Below are 21,072 nucleotides of genomic sequence, written 5' to 3'. Positions count from 1 at the left end.
CCGCCCCGAGTGTTTCTCTCATCAGTCCCTTATGACTGCTTTAAGGTGGGCGGGTGAAGTGGAGGCAGGCAGCTCCTCTCAGCCCCCCAGAGCTGAGCAGGGCAGAGCAGAGCAGAGCAGAGCAGGGCAGAGCAGAGCAGAGCAGAGCAGAGCAGGGCAGAGCAGGGCAGAGCGAGGGACCCGGCGGTGCGGTGCTGCCCGGCCGTACCCATGCTGCCACTGCCTCTGCGCCTCCTCCCCGGGAGGCTGAGAGGTGCCCCGCTGCTCCGCCCGGCCTCACTAAGAGGAGCCGCCGCCGGCGACGGGCCCGGGCGGGGCCCAGGAGACCCCCGAGGTAAGGACAGGGCTAGGCTGGGGATTGAGGGCTCCCCACCGTCACCCTGGCTTCGTTATTTTGCCTTCTGGCTTAAACGCCTAGTGAGTGTGAGTCTGTAGGTAGAGGGATGTTTGAACGAGAGCCACAAGGATGCTCCCCAAGGGAGGTGGTCCAAGGGCTGTGCAGAGGGAGAAGCACCTCCATCCCTCTATCCCTGGAGAAGCTCAAGGCCAGGTTGGATGGGGCCATGGGCAGCCTGAGCTGGTGGGGCAGCTCAGCTCTCAACAAGGATATGAACCCGGATGGGCTTTAGGGTCCCTTCCAACACAAATATAATTCTGTGGTATGATTCCTCCTCTGGCCACTAGAGCACTAAGAGGGATTTGCTCTTTCCACTCATTACTGCCACTCATCATGGCCTGATGGGGTGTTTCTTTCCAATCCTTCAGCTGAACAGGCACACAAGGTGGTTGCAAGCTACAAACCTTCAAAGTTTGACAAAAAAATCCTCCTGTGGACCGGTCGCTTCAAAACGGAAGAAGAAATTCCTCTGAGGATCCCGTAAGTTCATTCCAAGGGTGGCACTGGGTTGAAGGGCATGAAGCAGAGGGTGCCCAGCAGAGCACTGCTGAGCTCAAACTGGGAAGAACTTTTGGCACTGAGAGCTTTGAAATGAACTAGCAGGAAGAAAACTCTCCTGTGTTGCTGACAAGTTAGAAAAAATGTTCCCTACTGGAGTCCCCAGATGCTGTAATTAAGAATTGGACTCTTGCCTTGGTCTCTGCATGTTGTTGGTATACATCCACACTGCCTTGTTTGTTTATTCCTGATGTGTAATCAGAGAAGGATGCTATCATAAACTGCATGTTCTATTTATTGCCCCCATAAACAGCTCTAAGGGAGCTGAGAGCCGCTAAATGATTGCATCAGACAAACTGTAATTTATTATAGCTTAAAGAAGAATGTGAGGAAAAAAAAAAAGTAGATACAGAGGTCGTGAGAAAAAAATCCCCAAAGGCAAATCCTAGGACAGTTGAATACTTGATGCAGCCTCAGCCTCTGGTTGACCCCTGCTCACCTCAACTTGCTGTAAGTTGCTTTTCCCAAGGTCTTCAGGACCACTTTGTGCCATTGCAGCACACAGAACTGTATGAACCACTGAGGGTGTCCCCCAGCCTTTCCTTCACCTGTTTGTTCCCAGCAGTGTTGCTGCTGCATCTGGGGCTGAGCAGCAGCTTTACCGGAGTGTCCAACTGCTCTTGCTCAGTGCTTATCCCACTGCCTTTTCTTACAGGAAGGTCCAGGCAGGTCTCAGAAGCATTATTTGCACTACTGAAGTCATTGAAAGGTGTTTGTAAAGGTACTATGCTAATCCCTCTGCACATGTGCACAGTAACCACTTGGACAGACTTTCTACCTTCTGTGTGAGCAACACATTTCTAGGAGTCACCACAACATTCTAAAATAAGTTAGTTTTAAGATGTTCAAGTTGAACTGTATCAGTTTTCAGTGTTAATAAAGCACTGCAAGAAACTGTTTGCTACCTGTGAACAAAATGTGGCTGCTGAAGATGTGTGGTAAGATGAGAGTCAAACCTGCAGTCCTCACTCAAAATGTTTATATCAATGACAGCAAACAGCTGTTACTGCCTTCGGCAGAGGCTTAGCCAGGACCTTGATGAGGGATAGAGTAACAGAGTCCTTAATGTGCAATTAGAGGAGATAATAAGGTTTGTTCTCCTTAAAGCAGAGACAGAAAGCTAGGAGAAAGTGAAAACCTGCTTCTGAAGAATTTCAATTAGTGCACTGAGAAATATAATTAGGTTTATAAGCCAGACCAATAACACTTAGAGCTTTGCTTTTGTTCTTACAAATGGCTTCTGGATTAATGGCTTTAGGTGGCAGTCTGTTGTGCGGTTTGTTTTAAAGATGTTGCGCTTACATTGTAATGTGAAAGGGGTTTCTTGTAACCATTGCATTGCCAGCCATTAGCCAGGAACCTGCCCTGCATCCGGGTGCGTGCGCTGTAAGCACTGGGGGAAGTACAGCAGAGCTGCCTGTAATTTGTCCTTTTCATTGTTAAACCTTTGAGAAACATGTATTCATATATGTATATATATATATATGCATATTTGATGTATTTAAAACCAATTTAAGAAAATAAAGGAAAATAGCACACATTCAGTACTACAACAAGTATCATAGAAACAGTGCTTGCCAAGTGCCACGTCTGGCTCAGGGAATGACTTCACTGAAATTTCTGGATGCTTGCAGTAATGGGGAGGTTTCCCTTATTCCTGGTTCTCATAAATCCCCCTACATCACACTGTGAGCTTCAGGTGCAATTTGTAGCATGCTTACCTCAAGCACTTCAGTGCAAATGTTTTTTATTTATTTTTTTTTTCGGATTAGAATATTCCACAATCCTTTAAATGTCATTTTTCTGCTGGAAATGGTTAAGGGTGCACATAGGTGGTACAAACCCAATCACCACAGCAATAGATGCTTCTTTCCAGAGTCAATTTATTTCCACTCTGCAGTAGTGATATTACAACTGTGAGACCTTGAGAAATGCTTCTATTTTTTAATGACTCCGTTCCAAAACTTTAATTGCAGGCCAGAGATGCTAGACAGGGCAAGGAACAAAGCCCGTGTTAAAGCTTGTTACATCATGATCGGCCTTTCAATTGTTGCCTGTTTTGCAGTGATTGCTTCAGCAAAAAAGGTGAGCATACTGCTGGCTAGCTTCTGTGTAGCATACCTCAAAGTGGTGGCATTCTGTGAGAACTTAGGGTAACAGTGCTCCCATTGCTTTGAAACAAAAGCATTAAGTTGGTGGTTAATCCCGAGACCAGGCCCATTTCTCCATGCCAATGGTGACTCACAACACTACTCTCAAGAAGGGCTTTCCTTCCGCAGGCTGCAGCACGGCACGAATCCCTGACAAGCTGGAATTTGGCAAAGAAGGAGAAGTGGAGGAAAGAGGCCGCACTGGCAGCGGAGTCAAAGCCAAAGTAACTTTGTGAGATGCTTCGTGTCCTTGCAGGAGCAAAGTTAACAGTCAAGAGAGGTTAGTGAATTTCACCACCAAATGGACAACTTTAGCACTGCACAAACAGAAACTAACAGCAGCGATTCTGAGATCACACAAACTGAGGCTTTTGTTGAAGATAGCATACACACTTGCACCTGATTGAAACCAGAGTGCGTTGCACATGATTAAAACCAATAATTGCAAAGAAGATGAGGTAGATGCCTAAGAATGAAAAGTAAAGGGCTTGCCAAGTGCCCACAATCTGCCCTAAAACCTTTCTTTCAGGCTTGACATTGAGTTCTACTAAAAAGATCAGAGTTCCTTACTGGAAAACCTAGTTGCATTTTCTTAGTCAAAGGTTAAGTACAGCAAAGACCAAACAGTGCTGAAGCAACAATACTGAAACTGCAAAAATAAGGGGACAAACAATAAATTTTTGTAGTGCTAAGCATGTAACAAACTAATTGGCAAGAATGCTTCAAAATTTTACATAATGAGAGAAGGCTTGGGGAAGGAAGGCAAGGGAAGCAAATTGGTGATCACCAAATTCTCTAGTCCTTAAAGACTTCACTAAGAATTTCCCAAACGAGTGGTCAGTTCTACATGTGATCATCACACAACTGCACGTTTGGTCAGATGTTTAAAAATCTATTTAAAAACAAGAGGTGCTCGGCCAAAGTGCACAAACCAGCCTTTCCAAATTCATTTTTCTCAATGTTGTATTCAAAACGGCATTCGTGCTTTCCACCCTAAGAAGCCACACTCATTAAAACACCAAACACAGCACGCTTCTGCAAAATAGGTTTTTATTGGTTTCTGTATGGTATTTGGAGATTTAACATTCCCTAAAATTGCATACTACTCATACGTGTTTTGTTACAGTAACTGGCCTCTGGCCTGGATTTAAAGATGCACTACTGCTATCTGAAGATAATACAGGTATGTTAAGTCTGTACACGTTATATGAAGATCTTGTGCGGTAACTGAAATTTCTCATTCCAGATTTCAGTGAATTCTTGAGGCCACTGTTGAAATTTTATCAGCTGGCAGACCAATGACAAAAATCCTCAGTTGGACAATTTATTAAATTTAAACCAACTGAGAACTAGCCACGAAAGAAAGACAATAGTGCATCTTTTTATTTTACTTATTTATTTATTTTTAAGACAGACCTGACAACAGAAACTTTCCAGTTGCCAACTTCTCCTACAACTTATTTCTGGGCCAACATTATTACTATTTTTTGATTGCTGCTAGCAACAGTTTTTAAAGCAAATACTGGAAAATTAAAAAGCTGTATGAACCAGTCCTCAGACAAAAGTGCAACGATGAAAAACTTAGATATGATTCAGTGTGTCAAGAGTAGGGAACTGAAAAATAAATTCCATGCTTTGCATAGTTGCATAGATTAGCTAGCTGGTATTCACATTTAAGCAAAACAAAAGGTGCCCAATACCCAAACTCTCCAAAACTGTATTTTGAAACAGACTTCACAACTGACGGGGCACATCAGTATCTCATACAAACACCAAAATGCTTTTTTCAGTTGTTTTTTTTTTTTTTTTTTTTTTCCCTTCAGTGGTTTCATCTGTTTAGGCAACATTGTTATGCTCACATCTCTATGACAGGTGACTACACCAGAGCTGACTGTAAGACATCATCTTTTTATACTGTTCATTAATGTGCTTTTAACCAAATGTGCAAGAAATCCAATGATAAAACAGGAAGGACCATTTTTTATGCTTACAAAGACATATTTTTTTGAATGTCAGAGTAAACCAAGTGTTGAGTTCAAATAACTGTTTCATTAGCTAAAGCCCATCACTTTTATCTCCCTTTTAAGCTATTACACTTAAATATATCAGACATGAAATATATTTACCTAAATGCATAAAGTGCAGTCACTAACTGTTCAGACAACATACCCACAAAACTGAAGACATTCTTTCAAAACAAATATAATACTTTGTACGCCCCCTCATTTCATTTTCAAGCATTCCAATCGAGATTTTTATAGTTCAGATTTTGGTTTAAGTTAGAGAGGCTTATAAATGCAGTGTTTGTAAGGTCCTCCAAATAAAAAGCAGGCACAACTGGTTACATAACATTATCAAAACAAGTCTGTTAGAAATAATGGAATACCCTGTTACCTGAATTCTTTATTTCTACACTAGAAGAACATAGAAATTCAGCATTTACTAACAATCGTAGTACATTTCCATGATCACTACCTGTACTTTGAACAGATGGTGAGAAGGTCAGCATACGCAAACTGAAAACTGTAAGAGTAAAAAGGGCACAAATACAATCATCTAATATTATATGAAAATTTGGCAGCTGTAACTCAGATTATCACGCTATTCAAAACCATTGTATGCTGTACAAATCTAGGTTTAAAGTGTCATTTGATAAAACATCTCATTATTCAGAGTTCATAAAGTAACAGCACTCCTATATACACACCTCTTACACGTCTGAATTCCAGTACAAAGACTTCAAAAAGAGACTTCATTTCTCCCAGTTACATCTTAGTCAAAACTGATCATTAATCTTAAAAAATCCACTTCAAGTCCCACATTCAATTACAATACAATTATATATTGCTGCAACATCAAAGCGAAACATCTTAGAATCCTAACTTGCACGTAAAAAAACTCTAGATATAAAATGGTACTGTAGATGATATCACCTTTAATACATATTTTTCAGTGCATTAAAATATTGTGCACAGTGCCATGGGATAAGTAATTTCACGTTTGAACTGCAGCTTTTTATGAAGTATGAAATGCTGTCATATGCCAACTCACTTAACCCAGGAGTTTGAAGATAATACATTAATTACAGATAAAAAAAAGAAATCATACTTTAGTTAATCCAAAGTATTAGTTTATCCAAATGAAACATCTACTGATATTCCAGAAACACTGCATATATGCAAGTCCAAGCACAGCACACATTCTTCTGTACTCAAAACTGTTAACGTGAATATTAGAATTCTGTTTCTGTTAGTGTTTAAACAGCAAACACTGTGCACAGCAGAGCCTAAATATTTAGAATACAGTAACTTCTAGTTAGTTTTGGTGTCCACAAACTTAACGTGTATTTACAGTATAACAAATTGTCAATTAGCTGGAAAGGAGTGATTCTCTACTCATTCCTCCTTGCAGTATTTTCATTGTCTTACAAGAGAACTGAGTTTGTTAACTTCCAGAACAACTCAAGTGGTGGTAGCATATTTGATCAAAAATGTAACACCTACTTTCTCAACCTTTAAGAAGCTACTGTTACTAGAAAGACTAACACTGCAACGTTTCCCCAACTGAAGTGCTGTTACTACATTTTGGCAGGAGACAGCTGTAAACCATCTGCTTTGTATTTCCAACTGTACAAATGACCATCTCTGTCATCCATGATTGCAGCATTCTTGTGGTAACTACAGCAACTGCTTCCACAGCAAAGTATTGTATTTGTGGCTGACTTTAAATGCCATTTAGCAGCTTTAATTACAGAGCAAGCACCAAGTGACCAGCAAGCCCTCTGCTGATTCCAATTTGAAAACTTCTGAAACAGTCTCTTCCCACATAATTGTGTAAAAGCTTTTTCAGGTACTCAGTATTATATATTGTGTAATTATCATTATATATATGTATTTATGTCTTTAAATACATTTTATAAATAAATTCCAACAGCGTGTGGTAAAGTAAGTAACATGTGGAAGTTTCATAATTTAAATAAATATTTTTCACATTCCAATTCAGCTTCTAACAAGCTCATCTTTATTTCATGCCTTAGTTCTGAAGCAATGTTCAATGCTTCAATACAAGAGGTAGATTTGATAGACTGGGCAAGTCAAGCCTACTGCCAAAAATACAACTGTCAGTAACTGTATTGCTGATACGGAGTTTGAGACTACAAGAAAGATTCAGAACTACTGCCTAAAATCCTTTTAAGTCTTAGCTTAGCAGTTCCTGTTAAATCACATGTAATGTTTTACTTTAGACATGATTACTCACAGTTGTTTTCTGTACATATGAGAATCAAAAAAAAAAAAAACAAAAAAAACAACAACCAAACAAGTACAGAACAAAGAACAGTTGTATCTAACAAAATACAAAAGTGCATGAGCTGCTTCTTCATCTATTTCTGCAAAACATACTCAAATTTCCCTCTACCTTTGGCCATAAAGAAAAGACTTCAGGAACACAAACAAAAACTCTACAAGTGTATACATTTTCTACTTGTCTTCACTTGAATAGTTCACAACTGAAACCCCTCCATTGGAGCCTCCTGCTGTTGGAAAACAAACTGCTGCTGACTTTCATCCACCTGAGGTGCAATACTGGAATCCTCTTCTTCAACGCCAAAGTAATGCTCTATGAGTTCAAAAGCCTTTTGGTAGATCTCCTGGTTTTCATGTCTCTGAAGAAATTCAATTTTATCAAGTCCTAAGTTCAAAACAAAACATTTTCATAGTCTAGTTTCTTCAGAAGAATTTAAAGGGAAACTGATTCTAAGGATGAAAACTTTCCGGTGGTACTTAGATGAACTGAGATGGTTTAGGGTTGCATTTCTTTTATTTGGTATAACTGATTTTCACATACAATCATGTGGTTGTGTTTTTCCTTTTTCTTTTTTTCCCCTCCCTTTCTATTCTTTCTGCCTTTTTTTTCCCCACACCAAATGCTCCTAATGGATATATTACTGAATTTCTTAACCCACATATTTTTATGTTTCGTTTTCAGCAACTTCTGCTGTTCTAACTATTTTTCATGCTAAAAGAATATAAATTAATCTAGGGAGGAAGTGCTTATTGTACCCACATAGAATTTGTATACACAGAAAGCAAGTAAGTACGCAGTCACGACAGCATAAAACTGCTTTCCACAGCCATTTCCAATACCCTCATTCCTTTTCTTTCACTCTCACAGTCTTCAAAAACACTAAATTCTATCATCACATCTATCAGCTTAGTATCACTTTTTCTCAAATTTCTTCTGTAATTTGATGATGCTTTATTTCCAAAGGCTTATCACATGCAAGCTGGAGGAAATAACCTGCTGTCAGAGTACCTGGAGATCAGGTAGATGAAGACTCAGAACTCATTTTTAGCTGTTTAAGATGTTTCAGTTTCAATTTACATCAAATTAGGAAGGGCTAAAAAGAAATTCTTCTGGTTACGATAGAGGCTGGAGAAGTAAGTGTGATGCCATCAGCTAATTCCCCTACTCAGCTCCAACAGCCTACTCAACTAGCAAATTTATTGTCTAGGTTCTCTATGTGTAAGTGAAATTTAGAACAGACTTTGGACAAGATTTGGACCAGAATAAATTTCATTAAGCCAAATAAATACTTTTATTCCTCTTATATCTTAGGCTAAAAAGAAGGTCCTGCAGGTTGCAGATTTTAGAAATGCAGCTCCTAAACAGAGAATTCAGATTTAGTGCTTACTTGGAAGAAAAGTTAGTACTATCCGGTCAGATATAATACAGTCATCCAGAACTGTTATGACCAGTTCATGAAACACAAACATCTGCCATTTTTATGCTGTCAGAAATTACAAAAAGATAAGCCTCCATAAATAATGCTGAACTCATTATGATAACAAAATCGATGTTTAAATTTAAAGTCAGAAGTACCTAGCCATGAAATTCAACAAATGTAATTTTAATTTTGATAGTTTAAACTGCTTTTGAAATACAGTTTAATTCCACAAATCTTAAAAGAAACAGAACAAAATACTTCCACGTATACTCATAAACTTATTACGAATTCTTGCAATTTCTGATATTTACTATGTTAAAAAGTGACTGACTTCAGGAATAAGCAAAACTAACTCTGATCATTCATCCCTATACAGTAATGAAACTGAACAGGAGAGAATTATATATTAAAGTAATAAAACTATGCTGCAGGTTTAGGTGATAAATTTATGCCAATACTTAATCTGCAATGATTTAAAGTCTACTTACGTTTGAAGTACAAATTCTTATACTCACCAAAATAGTTCACTACATTTTTTACATTTCCCTGGAACAGGTAAGTTTAGGTATGTAGCCTTGCAGTAAGTAAATTCTTACCATATGCTTCCTCTATAAGGGCACAATAAGGATTAATGCCCATTCCATTTTGCTTAGACTCTTGTTCTCCAAGACGCAGAATATTTTCAAGTCCATTCAAAGCCACCTGTACTATTTTTGAATCCATCACAGTCAGGAGGTCACAAAGAGGCTTGGTACAACCTAGTGCTACCAAATACCTTTAGGACAGCAGAAAAAACAGAAGAGGTTGGGGTGGAAAAGGAGGTCTGATAAACCAGCACATCTACTCTTATATGACGTCGTTACACATTAGCTGTGATTTTGTTATAAAATAAATGGTTGAAACAACTGCAACAAATAATCTAAAGCATGAAACACAAAGATAACCTCAGTCTGAAATACAATAAATATTCTAATTTATCCTAATGAGAAAATGTAATGTACATTCCTAACAGGACTTCCACATTTGTAGTCTATTCATCTTCTTTCAACTTATGATCCTCAGATGGATTTGAATGAGTACACGAGAAAATGACAGTATTGGCAGTAAGTTCTTTTCTCAGGCATTAGAAACTTAAATTTCAGCAGCAAAAATAAAAAATAAAAAAAAAAAAAAATCACACAAAGTAAGAAGAGGGGACATGGCTCTGAACCAACACAGTTCATATTGTTAGCCCATCAAAATACCAGTCCAATTATCCACTGGAAAGGACATAACAGTAAATACAACAAAATACTGCGATTCTGAGCAACCTTTTTCCAATTTTGCACAAAATCCTAACTTCTGGAAGACGTTACTTATGTCCTTGTTTCCAGTCTGTATGGAAAACAACGACACTAATGTTTGTCTGAATCAAAGGATTGTTTAAATATTTATCAGTTGTTTTAAATTATCCTACAGCTGCACAGTAGTATCTTGGGGATCTTAGAAGTGCTAAAATTTCTTGACAGTAATAGCTGTCATGAAATTTAGCAACTCTGTACTTTATGGTAAGAAGCAACTTTTGTGCTATTACATACATGATATATGTTTGGTATTTGAAGACTGCTATTAAATTTAAGATAACACATTGTGCAAGCTACTAAAATAACAAAACCAAACCCAAACTACCAACAATAAATGCACAATACCAAAAAACTTTCCTTACCACTGAAAACAAGTAGTGGCAGTACAGTAAGAAAATCAGAATGAGATTTTATTTTTTTTTTTAAATAAACAAACATGCAGTTATTGCAACAAATCTCCCAAACACGCTGGTGGAGTTGCTACATAATTTTGTGCACTCAGGTTTTTAAATTTTTAATACTTTACATGATCATTTTAGAATCCATTTATCAGATATTGATTGAATTTGATCAGTTTGTTAATGGCTCTCTAGTTTCTCAGAATGTGTTTTATTCTAGTTATTCAACAGGTCCACTCTCTGTAGTATTTTGATAGTTGCCAAGTAGATTTTTAATCAAATCCCATTTTGGAAAAAGTTAGCTATCAGCACGAAGTAACACTGTTAGTGAATTTATGTACATGAAGAAACCACTGAAACTCCTAAGTCCTCCTACAGAGAGATGCAATCATATTGCACAAGCTTCTAAACAACTGTCCTAAAGTTTTCCATTTTCAAAACACTCACAGTTTGCTGAATGTTTAAATAGTGCCTGACAGCACAATATTGACTCTGGAAAATAATCCCATGAAAGGTTTATGTCTAACATCCCCAAACCAAGTTAATTGAGTTAGTTTATTAACTCTACTGCATAAATTTTCCTATTTTTTTTCTGAGCTTCTATATGTTTAAGTCAGCACAGACATAGCTTAAAAAAATTATAGTTATGTTTAGTTTTTTGTTGCCATGTTTGTCAGGATTCAATTTGAGGAAGAACATGCCTTAGAAAAGGTATCCAGGCAGAGAAAACAACACTACAGCTTACCTAATCTGTTCAGGGGTTCCTCCTGATGTTGCATTAGTTATGGCCCATGCTGCTTCTTTTCTGGTGCGAAATTCAGCTTTCTGAAGAATCTCAATCAATATTGGAAAAATATTTGCATCTATAACTGCCTAAGAAACAAGAAGAGGATAATGATAATTTATGGAGGTTAACATACAGAGGGCAAAAAGATTAATAACCTCACTACAGTGGTAAGCAATGCCTGTTCATATCAAAGGAAGCAATGTTTTCTTAGAAGGCATTCCACTAACTACAAATGCTAAAAGAAAATTCAGAACTATTCCAACGTTGCAATTAGTTGATTTCTCTCTGGTGATCAGGATACACCTTACCAGACAGATCTACTGAAAAATCATGTGACATAAGCACAAAATTTGAAATTTTGAACTAGAAATCAAGCCTCACTTGATCTTAACAGAACTCCACTTTGGCAATTTTATTCAAGACATTCAAAACTTACACAGAATTATAGACTGTTAGGACTACAACAAGCAATGCAATCAATGTAGCATCTTATTTCCCTTTGTGAATGAAAATCAAATAAAATACTAAAAACAAACCCACCCAAATTGCTATACATAGTTTGTACCTGAATTTGAGCTCTGTTTCCTGCAGTAATATTAGAAACAGTCCAGCACGCTTCTTTTCGAATAGATTCCTTGGGACTACTAAGCAAATGCAAGAGACAGGGCAATGCAGAGCAATTTAGAATCACCTAAAATAATGGGAGAATTGAAGATTGATTTGTGTATGCATATGCACAGATGAATCACATTACAGGTAAATTCAAAAGAGGTGTACTTTGCAACACATTTACATGACAAAAAGCATCAAAAATAACATGCAGCATTTGCTCAATACTGTACCATCTGAATACAAATCCAGTTGTCCATACAATTTGAAAGAAACTGCCCTCAACTAAGTTCACATCAGAAGACTAAAGACACCAAGAGTGCATAAGGCTGCTTAGTGCCAGAGCATGTATTTTTACACGCCTGAGAAGCATAAACCTAATTAGTTCATTCTTTTTAAAGGGATATATGTTTTCTAACTCATTAATGAAATCTGCTCCAATAGAGCTCACAATAAATTAGGCAATTACCTGATTTCACTATTTTCCTTTTACGCTAGTACTGTAGGCCTTTCAGGCACAATTTACTTCAAAGGACCTTGGTAACTTCCTTGCACTACTTCAAATTCAATTCTACTTTTCAAAATTTAAACAAAATGTATCTCTGTAACAAACTTTTATCAGACTATCATACACAGGTTTATGAACAAAACAAGTGTATGCACTGCTTAAAACAATGAGAACTTTGCATTTGAAGGCTTGAAAAAGGGAACTGTAACACAACTGAATCCCCCAATTAGGAAAATAAATAATTCCACCATTAATGGAAAGCAGCATTTGAAATACCATACAAGAACGAAGCAATCTGAACAGTGAATCTATTACAGCAAACAATGCTGTAATAAAGTGCAGGAATTTTATGATTAAAATACCAGACTAAACTAAATGTCAAATGAGCAGTACAGATTTGTAGAGCTTCCTTCAATTTCATATCACAGAACCTTTTGAGTTGGAAGGGACCCTTAAAAGCCATTAGTCCAACTCCTCTGCCAGGAACAAGGACATCTAAAGCTCCACCAGGGTGCTCAGAGCTCCATCAGAATGACCTTGAACACCTCTAGAGACAGGGCTCCCATCACCTCTTTTAACCAACCTTTTTCCAGTGCCTCACCAACCCTACTGTAAAGAATTTCTTACGTCCAATCTAAATCTCCTGTCTTTTAGTTTGAAACCATTCACCCTTGTCTTACCTCAACAAACTCTGCTAAAGAAACTGTTCCCTTACTTCTTATAGCCCTCCTTTAGACACAGAAAGGCCATTATCAGGTCATTCTGGAACCTTCTCCAGGTTGAACAGCCCCAGCTCTCTCAGCCTGTCCTCATAAGAGGTGTTCCAACCCTTGGAGCATTTTTGTGACCTTAATGTATGTGGCCTATATATATGCAGACACTTGTATTAGACATGCATTCTATTGTAATTTAGTATGATATTTTTACAACTACTTTCCTTCCAGACAATTTTTTTTTCTTAAATCAACGTCTTACCTGTGTTTGAATATCATCACCAGTAACAATATTTCCAACTGCTCTTAATGCAGGGGATACCACCTTGTAATCATTGTGCCTGGAGACAAATATTGCTTGATGTTAACAAGTAGCACAGTATAACTGTGAATTTTCAGTTAGCAGTGATTTGCTTTGGGTGGTAAACTTTTAGTTATAGAGAACACAGCATTACTTCATCCTGTTCTCCTGTTATTTAAACAAGTTTCACAAGTGCAACCAAATGGACCTGTACTATGTTGTCAGTGTTGGGAACTACCATCTGACCTATGTTGCAGTCCCCATTCAAACACAGGGATTTAAGTCTCCTTCTCAAGGAAAATAATGAACCATAAAATAAGTATTCTACAACAGTTCAAAAGTAGCACAAGCCTGACTCCAGACTTCATGAGTTCAAAAAAAATATATCAGTTTTCAACAAGAAAAAATGCAACATGAAAATTAAGATTTTTGAGCTGAGAGATTGATTCACAATTAAAACTTCATCTTCAGTCAACACCTTTCTATTCTTCCATGCAAATGAAATCCTACTTCTTCTCATTATTTAACATCAAGGAGTATTTGAGAGAAAGCATTTTTCACTGTCAACCGCTGAAAAAATCCCAGGAGCCAAGCAAACTAGGAGATAGCTGAAAAGCTATCAGACTGATATGCTCATTGTTTCATAAAAATAAATTCAGATTTCAGGTGAAAAAACACAACTCTGTTTGCATTCATTGACTATACCAATAACTGCCTTGTGATAAAGAGAGAACTTACATAAGCAACTCTACCAATCTTCGGCACACTCCAGAATCAATAACAGCTTGGATTTTATCATTGGGTCCATCTGAAAGGTAAGAGAGGGCCCAGCAAGCATCTGCTAATACATCCGGATCACTGCTAAACAACAGTCTTGATAAAACATTTAAGCAAGGAGCAACCTGGGTTAAAGAAAAATGTTGCAAAATTAAGTGTTTTGTGTACTTCAGAAAACATTCTGCAAAGGCATATAAATGCAACACTATTTACTGCCAAACCATGAGTTCATCAGTGAAACAGGACCTAGGTAAAACATTTTCTGATTAAACTAGACATCCAATTCAAATCAGCAAATTAGCTGATTCAATTAACAGCCTACTTACTTGCAGATACTACATTAGGTGTATGGTTGCTCAGCTTTGACAACTATCTGCTTCTAGAGATAATCAAGAATTACTGATGCTTTCCTGAATCACTCAAAAGAACAATCGTACAGAAGCACGATTCGTTATTAGTAATAATCAATTTGCAGTCACTTTAAGAATCTAAGAGTAAAATCAACATTCACTGATTCAAACAAGCTATGGCTAACCTCATTTTAACTAAAAGCTCTGACCCTAATACCCTTCAACTTAAAACCATTTCCCCTTGTCCTGCAGTTATCAACCCTTTCAAAGAGTTGCTAACTGTGTCCTGCTAGTACTATCGCTAAGGACAAGAAGGAAAGGAGCTACTCTTATTAGCAGCTGCATACAGGATATCCTCTTCCACTAAACTTAAAGTAGCTTAAGCAGCAAGGAATCTTTTTTTTTTTTTTTTTTTTTTTTTTTTTTTTTTTTTTTTTTTTTTTGCTGCCAGAGTGAAACACTACTGGAAGACATAATTTAGCTACAGCAATTGTGAGGTGATTGTTTAACTGGCATCAGAAATCTCCTTTTGTAGTGATTCCTGCAGAGAGATTAACAAGTAGCAACTCTGTATTCTGTGAGCGAAGTTTTAAGACACACAAATTGACTCCAAATTACATTCAGCGATCATTTTAACATCAGCCAGAATACTCAACATGATATTCCATTTTCTACTGCCACTACCATTACCAGAAATTAAATTTCATACTGAAAATAAAAAGCTAATACTCCTAACTAGAGACAGTCTTACTGTCTCAAAAAGTGGAGATAAAGTGAATGAGAGAGGGCAAATCACCTCTGTCACAGCAGTGTGAATTAATTGAATTTTTTGCTCTATAAACAGCAAAGAAAATTTTATTCCTGCAATATCTTATTAAGTAATCACAGCATAAAAAAAGGAAAGTAAAAAAGAAAAGCTTCAATCATAACTTACATCCTCTAACATGTACCTACAGAAAATACAGACCAAAAGGATTTGGTGCCACCAAAAGTACTCCTTGCTTGTCACTGCTTCAGTGAATGACTACCTGCATCTGACTAAATAACTTCTCAAACTTCTCAGTCATTTAATTATTTCATTTAATTGCTAACAGGTCAAAGTAGAAAATGTTGAGCAGATACAACAAATAGACTCAATTTTATGTTTTTAATGTGATCACACAGTCTTGTCTATCTCCAGATAGAAAGACTATATTATATTACAAACAGAGGCTTCCTTTAGCTTTCCAATTTCTTGAAATGAGAACTTCATTATACCTTACTGAAGTCTGGAGGTGGATTCTTGCCTCTACAGAGATTTGAGAGTGCCCAGACTGCATTTCTAGTTGTGGTAAGACGATTTGAATTTGTTAACAGTCTGTCAAAGAGATAGAAAATAAAAAATAAAAAATCGTTGCAAAGGTTTTTTTCTCATCTACTGTCATCAATGCCTTGTACCACAAAACAAAAAACAATCTTCTTATTGGGCACAAGTTCTACGCTATTTCTCTTTATAGTTTAAATGACACTGAATTTTCTTAGAAGGGACTGTTATGTGCATAAACATCACATTCCTAAAACAAATACACATGTGTATAAAGTAAGCCACTGCTCATATGAAAATAATAATAAAAAAAATCACCTGACTAATCCTTTTCAAAGTGGTTAGAAAATGCAAACTACCCTAGAGCTAACACTGATGTTTTAATTCGTAAGACCCAATTAATATTTTAATAAAGGCTGCATAAAATACTAGAACTTGAAGATTTTTTTTTTCATTTGTTTTACTGTTTTTAACAGAATAGACCTGGAAAAATTTAATAGCTGAAAAATCAGGTTCACTTTCAGATACATATCAAAACTTATCAAACCCGTCAGCCTTTAAATCCTCAAGGAAAGCAATCACATCATGTTCCTTTAAGCTGTTTTAAAAATGTTTTAAGTCAACTTGGTATTTTAAGTTCAAATAACTTGAATGCTAGTTGTGTTGGGTAGCTTTTCCCCTGTGATCAAGCTACTTCATAGCCCACTGTAGAAGTACAGTAAGCAGTGGAATTATACTCGTAATGAAGAGAAATCTGCCAGTGGAACACTGCTCGTGTAACAAGCAGTCTGCTGGCACATCTCAGCAACCAAACACAGACTGAAGTTTGGAGCTACCAGACAAAAAAGCAGGGAAGCCAACCAGTTAGAATCACACAAATGTATCACTTACATCATCTTTCCCACCTGATGTTGGTAACAATTTGTAATACTTACTCCAAGAGGGGTGGTAATATTCCACAGTTTAAGACGAAGTCTCTGCATTCTGCATTATCACCAGCAATGTTACCAAGAGCCCACACTGCCTTAAAAATGAAAGCATCCAAGTGAACTTCTACATGTCTGCAAATCAGATATCTACGTATCTGTACAAATAGTCTACATATTTTTACAGCAAACACAAGGGAATCCAAAAAGTCACAGCATAATTCTTAATATAACACTTCAGAAGACTACTGATTTATATTCTGAATTTTCTGTGAACTTATGCAAAGTCTGTAATATTACCTATTATGTGAAGATGAAAATACAGAAAAACTAACAAAAAACAAATTCAGGAAGACACTGATTAAGACTTTAAGAAGAAGTACCTAAGAAATAAAGCTGTGTTGTAACCTAGAACATTTTGTTTTCCACTATATTCTGTTACCCTGTTTTAGATTCTGTCCACTTGTACACAGCACAAAAGAAATGAGGTGCTTTCCTCAGATTATTAAACAATATTAAAAAAAAAAAAAGAAACAAAACAGGCTCATAAGGACTTGGAAAAATTGGAAGGGGTTAGGGGATCATAAGGGACATCTAAATCCAAATTTCTGTTTTCCTGGAGTCAAATCAATGGTCTAATAGGTCAATGGGACTCAGATTTCTTTACCTGAACTAAAAAAAAAAAAACAAAAAAAAAAAACCAAAAACTGGAGGGGAGGAAAGACATTCCTAAATTAATTTTGAAGTTATAAAACATTGCAAGAAAACAGTTACCTGTTCCTGTACATCTTCATGCTCTGAACTAAGCAATTTTATAAAAATTGGAACAGCTCCAGTTTCAATTACAACTTTTGTATGTAGAAAGGTTCCAGATGCTATGTTTGTTAGAGCCCAAGCTGCTTCAAACTGTTGAGGAGAAAAAAAACAAACAAAAAACATGTTAAATAACTCAGCAGAAAACAAACAAACAAACAAACCCAAAAATTTATTGTAAGCAGTTTGACACAAGAGTTCCAGAGGTTACTTTTCCAACTTCTTTTCCTTTTCACTGAAACATGTTACTGTAATTTCTGTGCATTAAGATTATCTCTAAATCTTTTCATATAAATCTTTTTATGCTATGCTCTGTCATTTCAATGCAAATGTGCACAAGGTTACTAGTTACTCTTACTGTTTGTCACTTATTTTTCCAAGATTTCTTTCCAAGAGTTTTAGCTTCCAAGTTTTCCTGTATTTTGTTTCTTTTGTAGGATTTCAACTGCAGAACAGTACACTACTTCCAAGGAAAAAAAACAAAACAAAACTGAAAAAATAAAAAAACCCACCCAGATACTGCTCACACATCTACACTGATACTTTCAATACACCATTCTGGAAATTCTCTTGAACAAAGACCTCCTTCTACATCCAAATACGTGACCAGCTAAATACATTACCCTAAAGACTACTGTGAAATTCACAAGAGTTGAGCTACAATTCCAGTGGCAACTGTTAAAACTTGGGATATCTAAAACTTACAGCTTTGATAGATATAACTACATTTTCTTATTTTTAATTTTTTTTTTTTTTTTTTAATTAACATGCTTTCCAAAGCTGTTCTCAGGATTTCTGACCCCATTCCAAACCCTAACCAAGCAGCAGCCAAACTCACTTGCAGTGTGTAATTCTCACTCCTCTCTAGAAACTTCACAAATCTCTGTACTACTCCAGGCTTTTGGATGACTTCATCTATGGGTGGATTAGGCTCTGGGGGATAAAAATACAAAAGCACATATGCATAAGACTAACGAGAAAAGACCACTGCAGTTACTTTTTCAGTACAACACAAAACATGAATGATTCTCAGAAAACTTAACATAAATTTTCAGACATTTTAATAGGTCTGAAGGAAGGAGTTAAGCTTTTTTTCCTTCTGAAGATTGCTGGATAATCTCTTAACATGTTATAATTTAGCAATTGCTCTATTCTGTACAATAACACATACTGTCGCCTATTGGGAGGTTAGCACAACACTCTTCCCTCAGTCAATAGAAAAACTGCTGTTAGATTAAACTTTAAATAATCAAGCATATGCCTGTACAGTACTTTACAAATACCAGCATGAATTTAAGACTACATTTTTACAATCCCAACAAGAACACGAACAACAACAACACAAAATTACAGCCATTCTTTGACAAGCCATAGTTTTTATCCCCTCAAACACAGAATTAGAAAATCAATTACCAAAACAAGTACTTCAAGTAATGTTAGCGTGCTGTTGTTAGTTACTGCCTTGGGTGCTTCAATCAAAATATCCTTTTTTGTGATTTTGTCCAGAAGACTTAACAACAGAATAATAAAGCTTTTTGCATTTAGTCGTTAGGTTAGAATAGATTTGGTATTGTTTTTGTTACACACAAACTGAGAAGCTTCTGCAAGCTCTACTTTAAAAAAGTAAAATTTAATGTTAACTGACTCTGTTTGACTAAAATTTGTAATAATAAAATAAGAGGAAGAAGAAAAAGCAACACTTACATACCTTTAGATAACAATTTCCTGAATTTCTGAGTTGCTGTGAGTTGCTGATCAGGATCATCTGAGAAAATCATCTGCACCATATCAACTGTAATAACTTCTTCCTAAAAACGAAATAGGGATTTTGTAGGACTAGTATAAACACATAAAGTTCTAAACATTCTAGAGTTATTACCTCTGGAATAGGTACAGTAGAGCTGACGTCAGGATCCTGAATTGGACTTTCCACCATAGATTCTTCATTTCCCGGGAGAGAAACATTTCGGCGTTTAAAGAGCTAAACAAAGAAGAAACGTGGGGGGAGTTTATCGCACAGTGGATACTGATTATTACTTGAGGACACTGGTTTTCACCTGTACCAATCAAAACGCTTCAACTCACCTTCCAGTTCATTCACACAAATGGAATTCTACTTTCAAGTTTTAAGAACGTAACAGAAAAAACACTGCTATCTTCAGCATCTTGATAAATAGCACTGCAACACTTCAGGCCAAAATTAACAAAACTGGAGGTTTTGAGCAAAGAAAAAATTTATAAATCTTTCAGACAACGGCGATGATGATACAAACCTTTTTATTTTCATTGTTTCATACTTCATAGTTTAGCATTTATTTTTAAGAGGGAAATAGCATTCTTTCTTAATTTTGAGGCATAAAACATCAACACAAAGGCAAAGTCTGTGTCAGCACACTGTACTCCACACTTTAAAAGAAAGCATAAAATCTCCTTGCATGCCAACTGAACAGTAGCTACACTTAGTATACAAGTTTATTTAGAAAACTAAAACTGTAGTTGGAAACAAATGACGTAGATTGAAGGCAAGCTTTCAAATTATGTAACCTTAAATGTTCTCTATATCCAAAAAACATTTGGTACTGGCTTCAAACACCACGTGTGTTTAAAATACATACCTGTGCTGCAGTATTTAATAAGCTATGCTTAATGAGTACCTCCTCATTTTCTAGCATGCAAACATAACAATCACGTTAGCCTGTTTACTCCCACAGACCAAACCTACAGTTAGTACCTTTAATTTACTACTACTCATAAAACTACAATCCTTAACAATTCTAAGAATATCATGTTGGTAACCTTAAAAGCAAATATTAGAATCTCAGACCACTGAGTGTCTCAGATTTCATTGGGAAGCATAATAATGAAAACTCCTGTTACGTCCTGAAGTAAGCGTTGTTCTCAAAGTTGCCTACAGACATTTCAGTATTTCTGTGGTCACAAGTGCCAAAAACTAAATGAGAAACACCATGTTTACATGTAGTTATATTTCAGATAGGAACCTAAAACAAAGCATTCTCTCCTTTGCTTGATCAAACTCTGGATTGAGCACAAACTTGGACCCTAACAATTGCACAGTCCTGAACACAAACAAGGTTTTAATTAAACCCACAAAAGGAAGAAGAATCAGTGTTCCTCTTTTAGAAAATCAGCCATTCTTCCTAGCACTCAACAATGCCATACAGGATCTTGTAAAATATAAATGATAAAAACGTAAACCATTTTTGCCCAAGAAGACACTCTCTCTACAATTTATAATTTATCTGGAGAAAACCAGACTCATTTCCCTGCACAAACTTGATCCTACCAATGCTAAAGGAGATGAAAACACCCATCCAACAATTATGGTCAAGGTATTCTCAACTATCACCACATTCAGCATGGGAAACAATGTTTTTCTCTTTGTTTGTTTTAATA

The 21,072-nt window shown here is 36.5% G+C and overlaps 2 protein-coding genes across 10 annotated transcripts in view; one reads left to right on the top strand and one right to left on the bottom strand.

Annotated features, from left to right (window-relative positions):
• The first annotated feature begins 210 nt into the window (after positions 1–210).
• FAM162B (family with sequence similarity 162 member B) lies at positions 211–6,996 on the top strand. Its single transcript, XM_042816204.1, has 4 exons — positions 211–334; positions 766–877; positions 2,932–3,040; positions 3,235–6,996. Exons 1-4 carry the CDS (start codon positions 211–213, stop codon positions 3,331–3,333), a joined length of 444 nt encoding a protein of 147 aa, XP_042672138.1. The 3' UTR covers positions 3,334–6,996.
• KPNA5 (karyopherin subunit alpha 5) overlaps positions 4,139–21,072 on the bottom strand; it is a 25,353-nt gene continuing 8,419 nt past the window's right edge. For all 9 annotated transcript variants that reach the window (XM_042816105.1, XM_042816095.1, XM_042816114.1 and 6 more), the window contains 12 exons: positions 19,538–19,639; positions 19,367–19,466; positions 18,497–18,591; positions 17,620–17,751; positions 16,855–16,943; positions 15,874–15,973; positions 14,228–14,391; positions 13,451–13,529; positions 11,924–12,049; positions 11,317–11,444; positions 9,427–9,605; positions 4,139–7,794 (listed from right to left, as the gene is read on the bottom strand). In XM_042816105.1, the coding sequence (XP_042672039.1) occupies positions 7,607–7,794; positions 9,427–9,605; positions 11,317–11,444; positions 11,924–12,049; positions 13,451–13,529; positions 14,228–14,391; positions 15,874–15,973; positions 16,855–16,943; positions 17,620–17,751; positions 18,497–18,591; positions 19,367–19,466; positions 19,538–19,639 (1,482 nt within the window). In that variant the 3' untranslated portion in view covers positions 4,139–7,606. The remainder of the gene's footprint in view (positions 7,795–9,426; positions 9,606–11,316; positions 11,445–11,923; positions 12,050–13,450; positions 13,530–14,227; positions 14,392–15,873; positions 15,974–16,854; positions 16,944–17,619; positions 17,752–18,496; positions 18,592–19,366; positions 19,467–19,537; positions 19,640–21,072) is intronic.

The sequence above is a fragment of the Centrocercus urophasianus genome, unplaced genomic scaffold (genome assembly GCF_019232065.1).
Source record: "Centrocercus urophasianus isolate 14NV4802_14NV808 unplaced genomic scaffold, USGS_Curo_1.0 seq_10, whole genome shotgun sequence".
Taxonomy (NCBI): domain Eukaryota; kingdom Metazoa; phylum Chordata; class Aves; order Galliformes; family Phasianidae; genus Centrocercus; species Centrocercus urophasianus.
The sequence above is the reverse complement of the archived record's forward strand: the minus strand, read 5'-3'. Positions and strand labels throughout refer to the sequence as shown.

Bases quoted from the DNA above. Each gene is read 5' to 3' on its own strand.
- FAM162B (XM_042816204.1), top strand. From the start codon at position 211: ATGCTGCCACTGCCTCTGCGCCTCCTCCCCGGGAGGCTGAGAGGTGCC. The intron at 335-765 runs GTAAGGACAGGG...CCAATCCTTCAG, and splicing joins GGGCCCAGGAGACCCCCGAG to CTGAACAGGCACACAAGGTG. The intron at 878-2,931 runs GTAAGTTCATTC...CTTTAATTGCAG, and splicing joins GAAATTCCTCTGAGGATCCC to GCCAGAGATGCTAGACAGGG.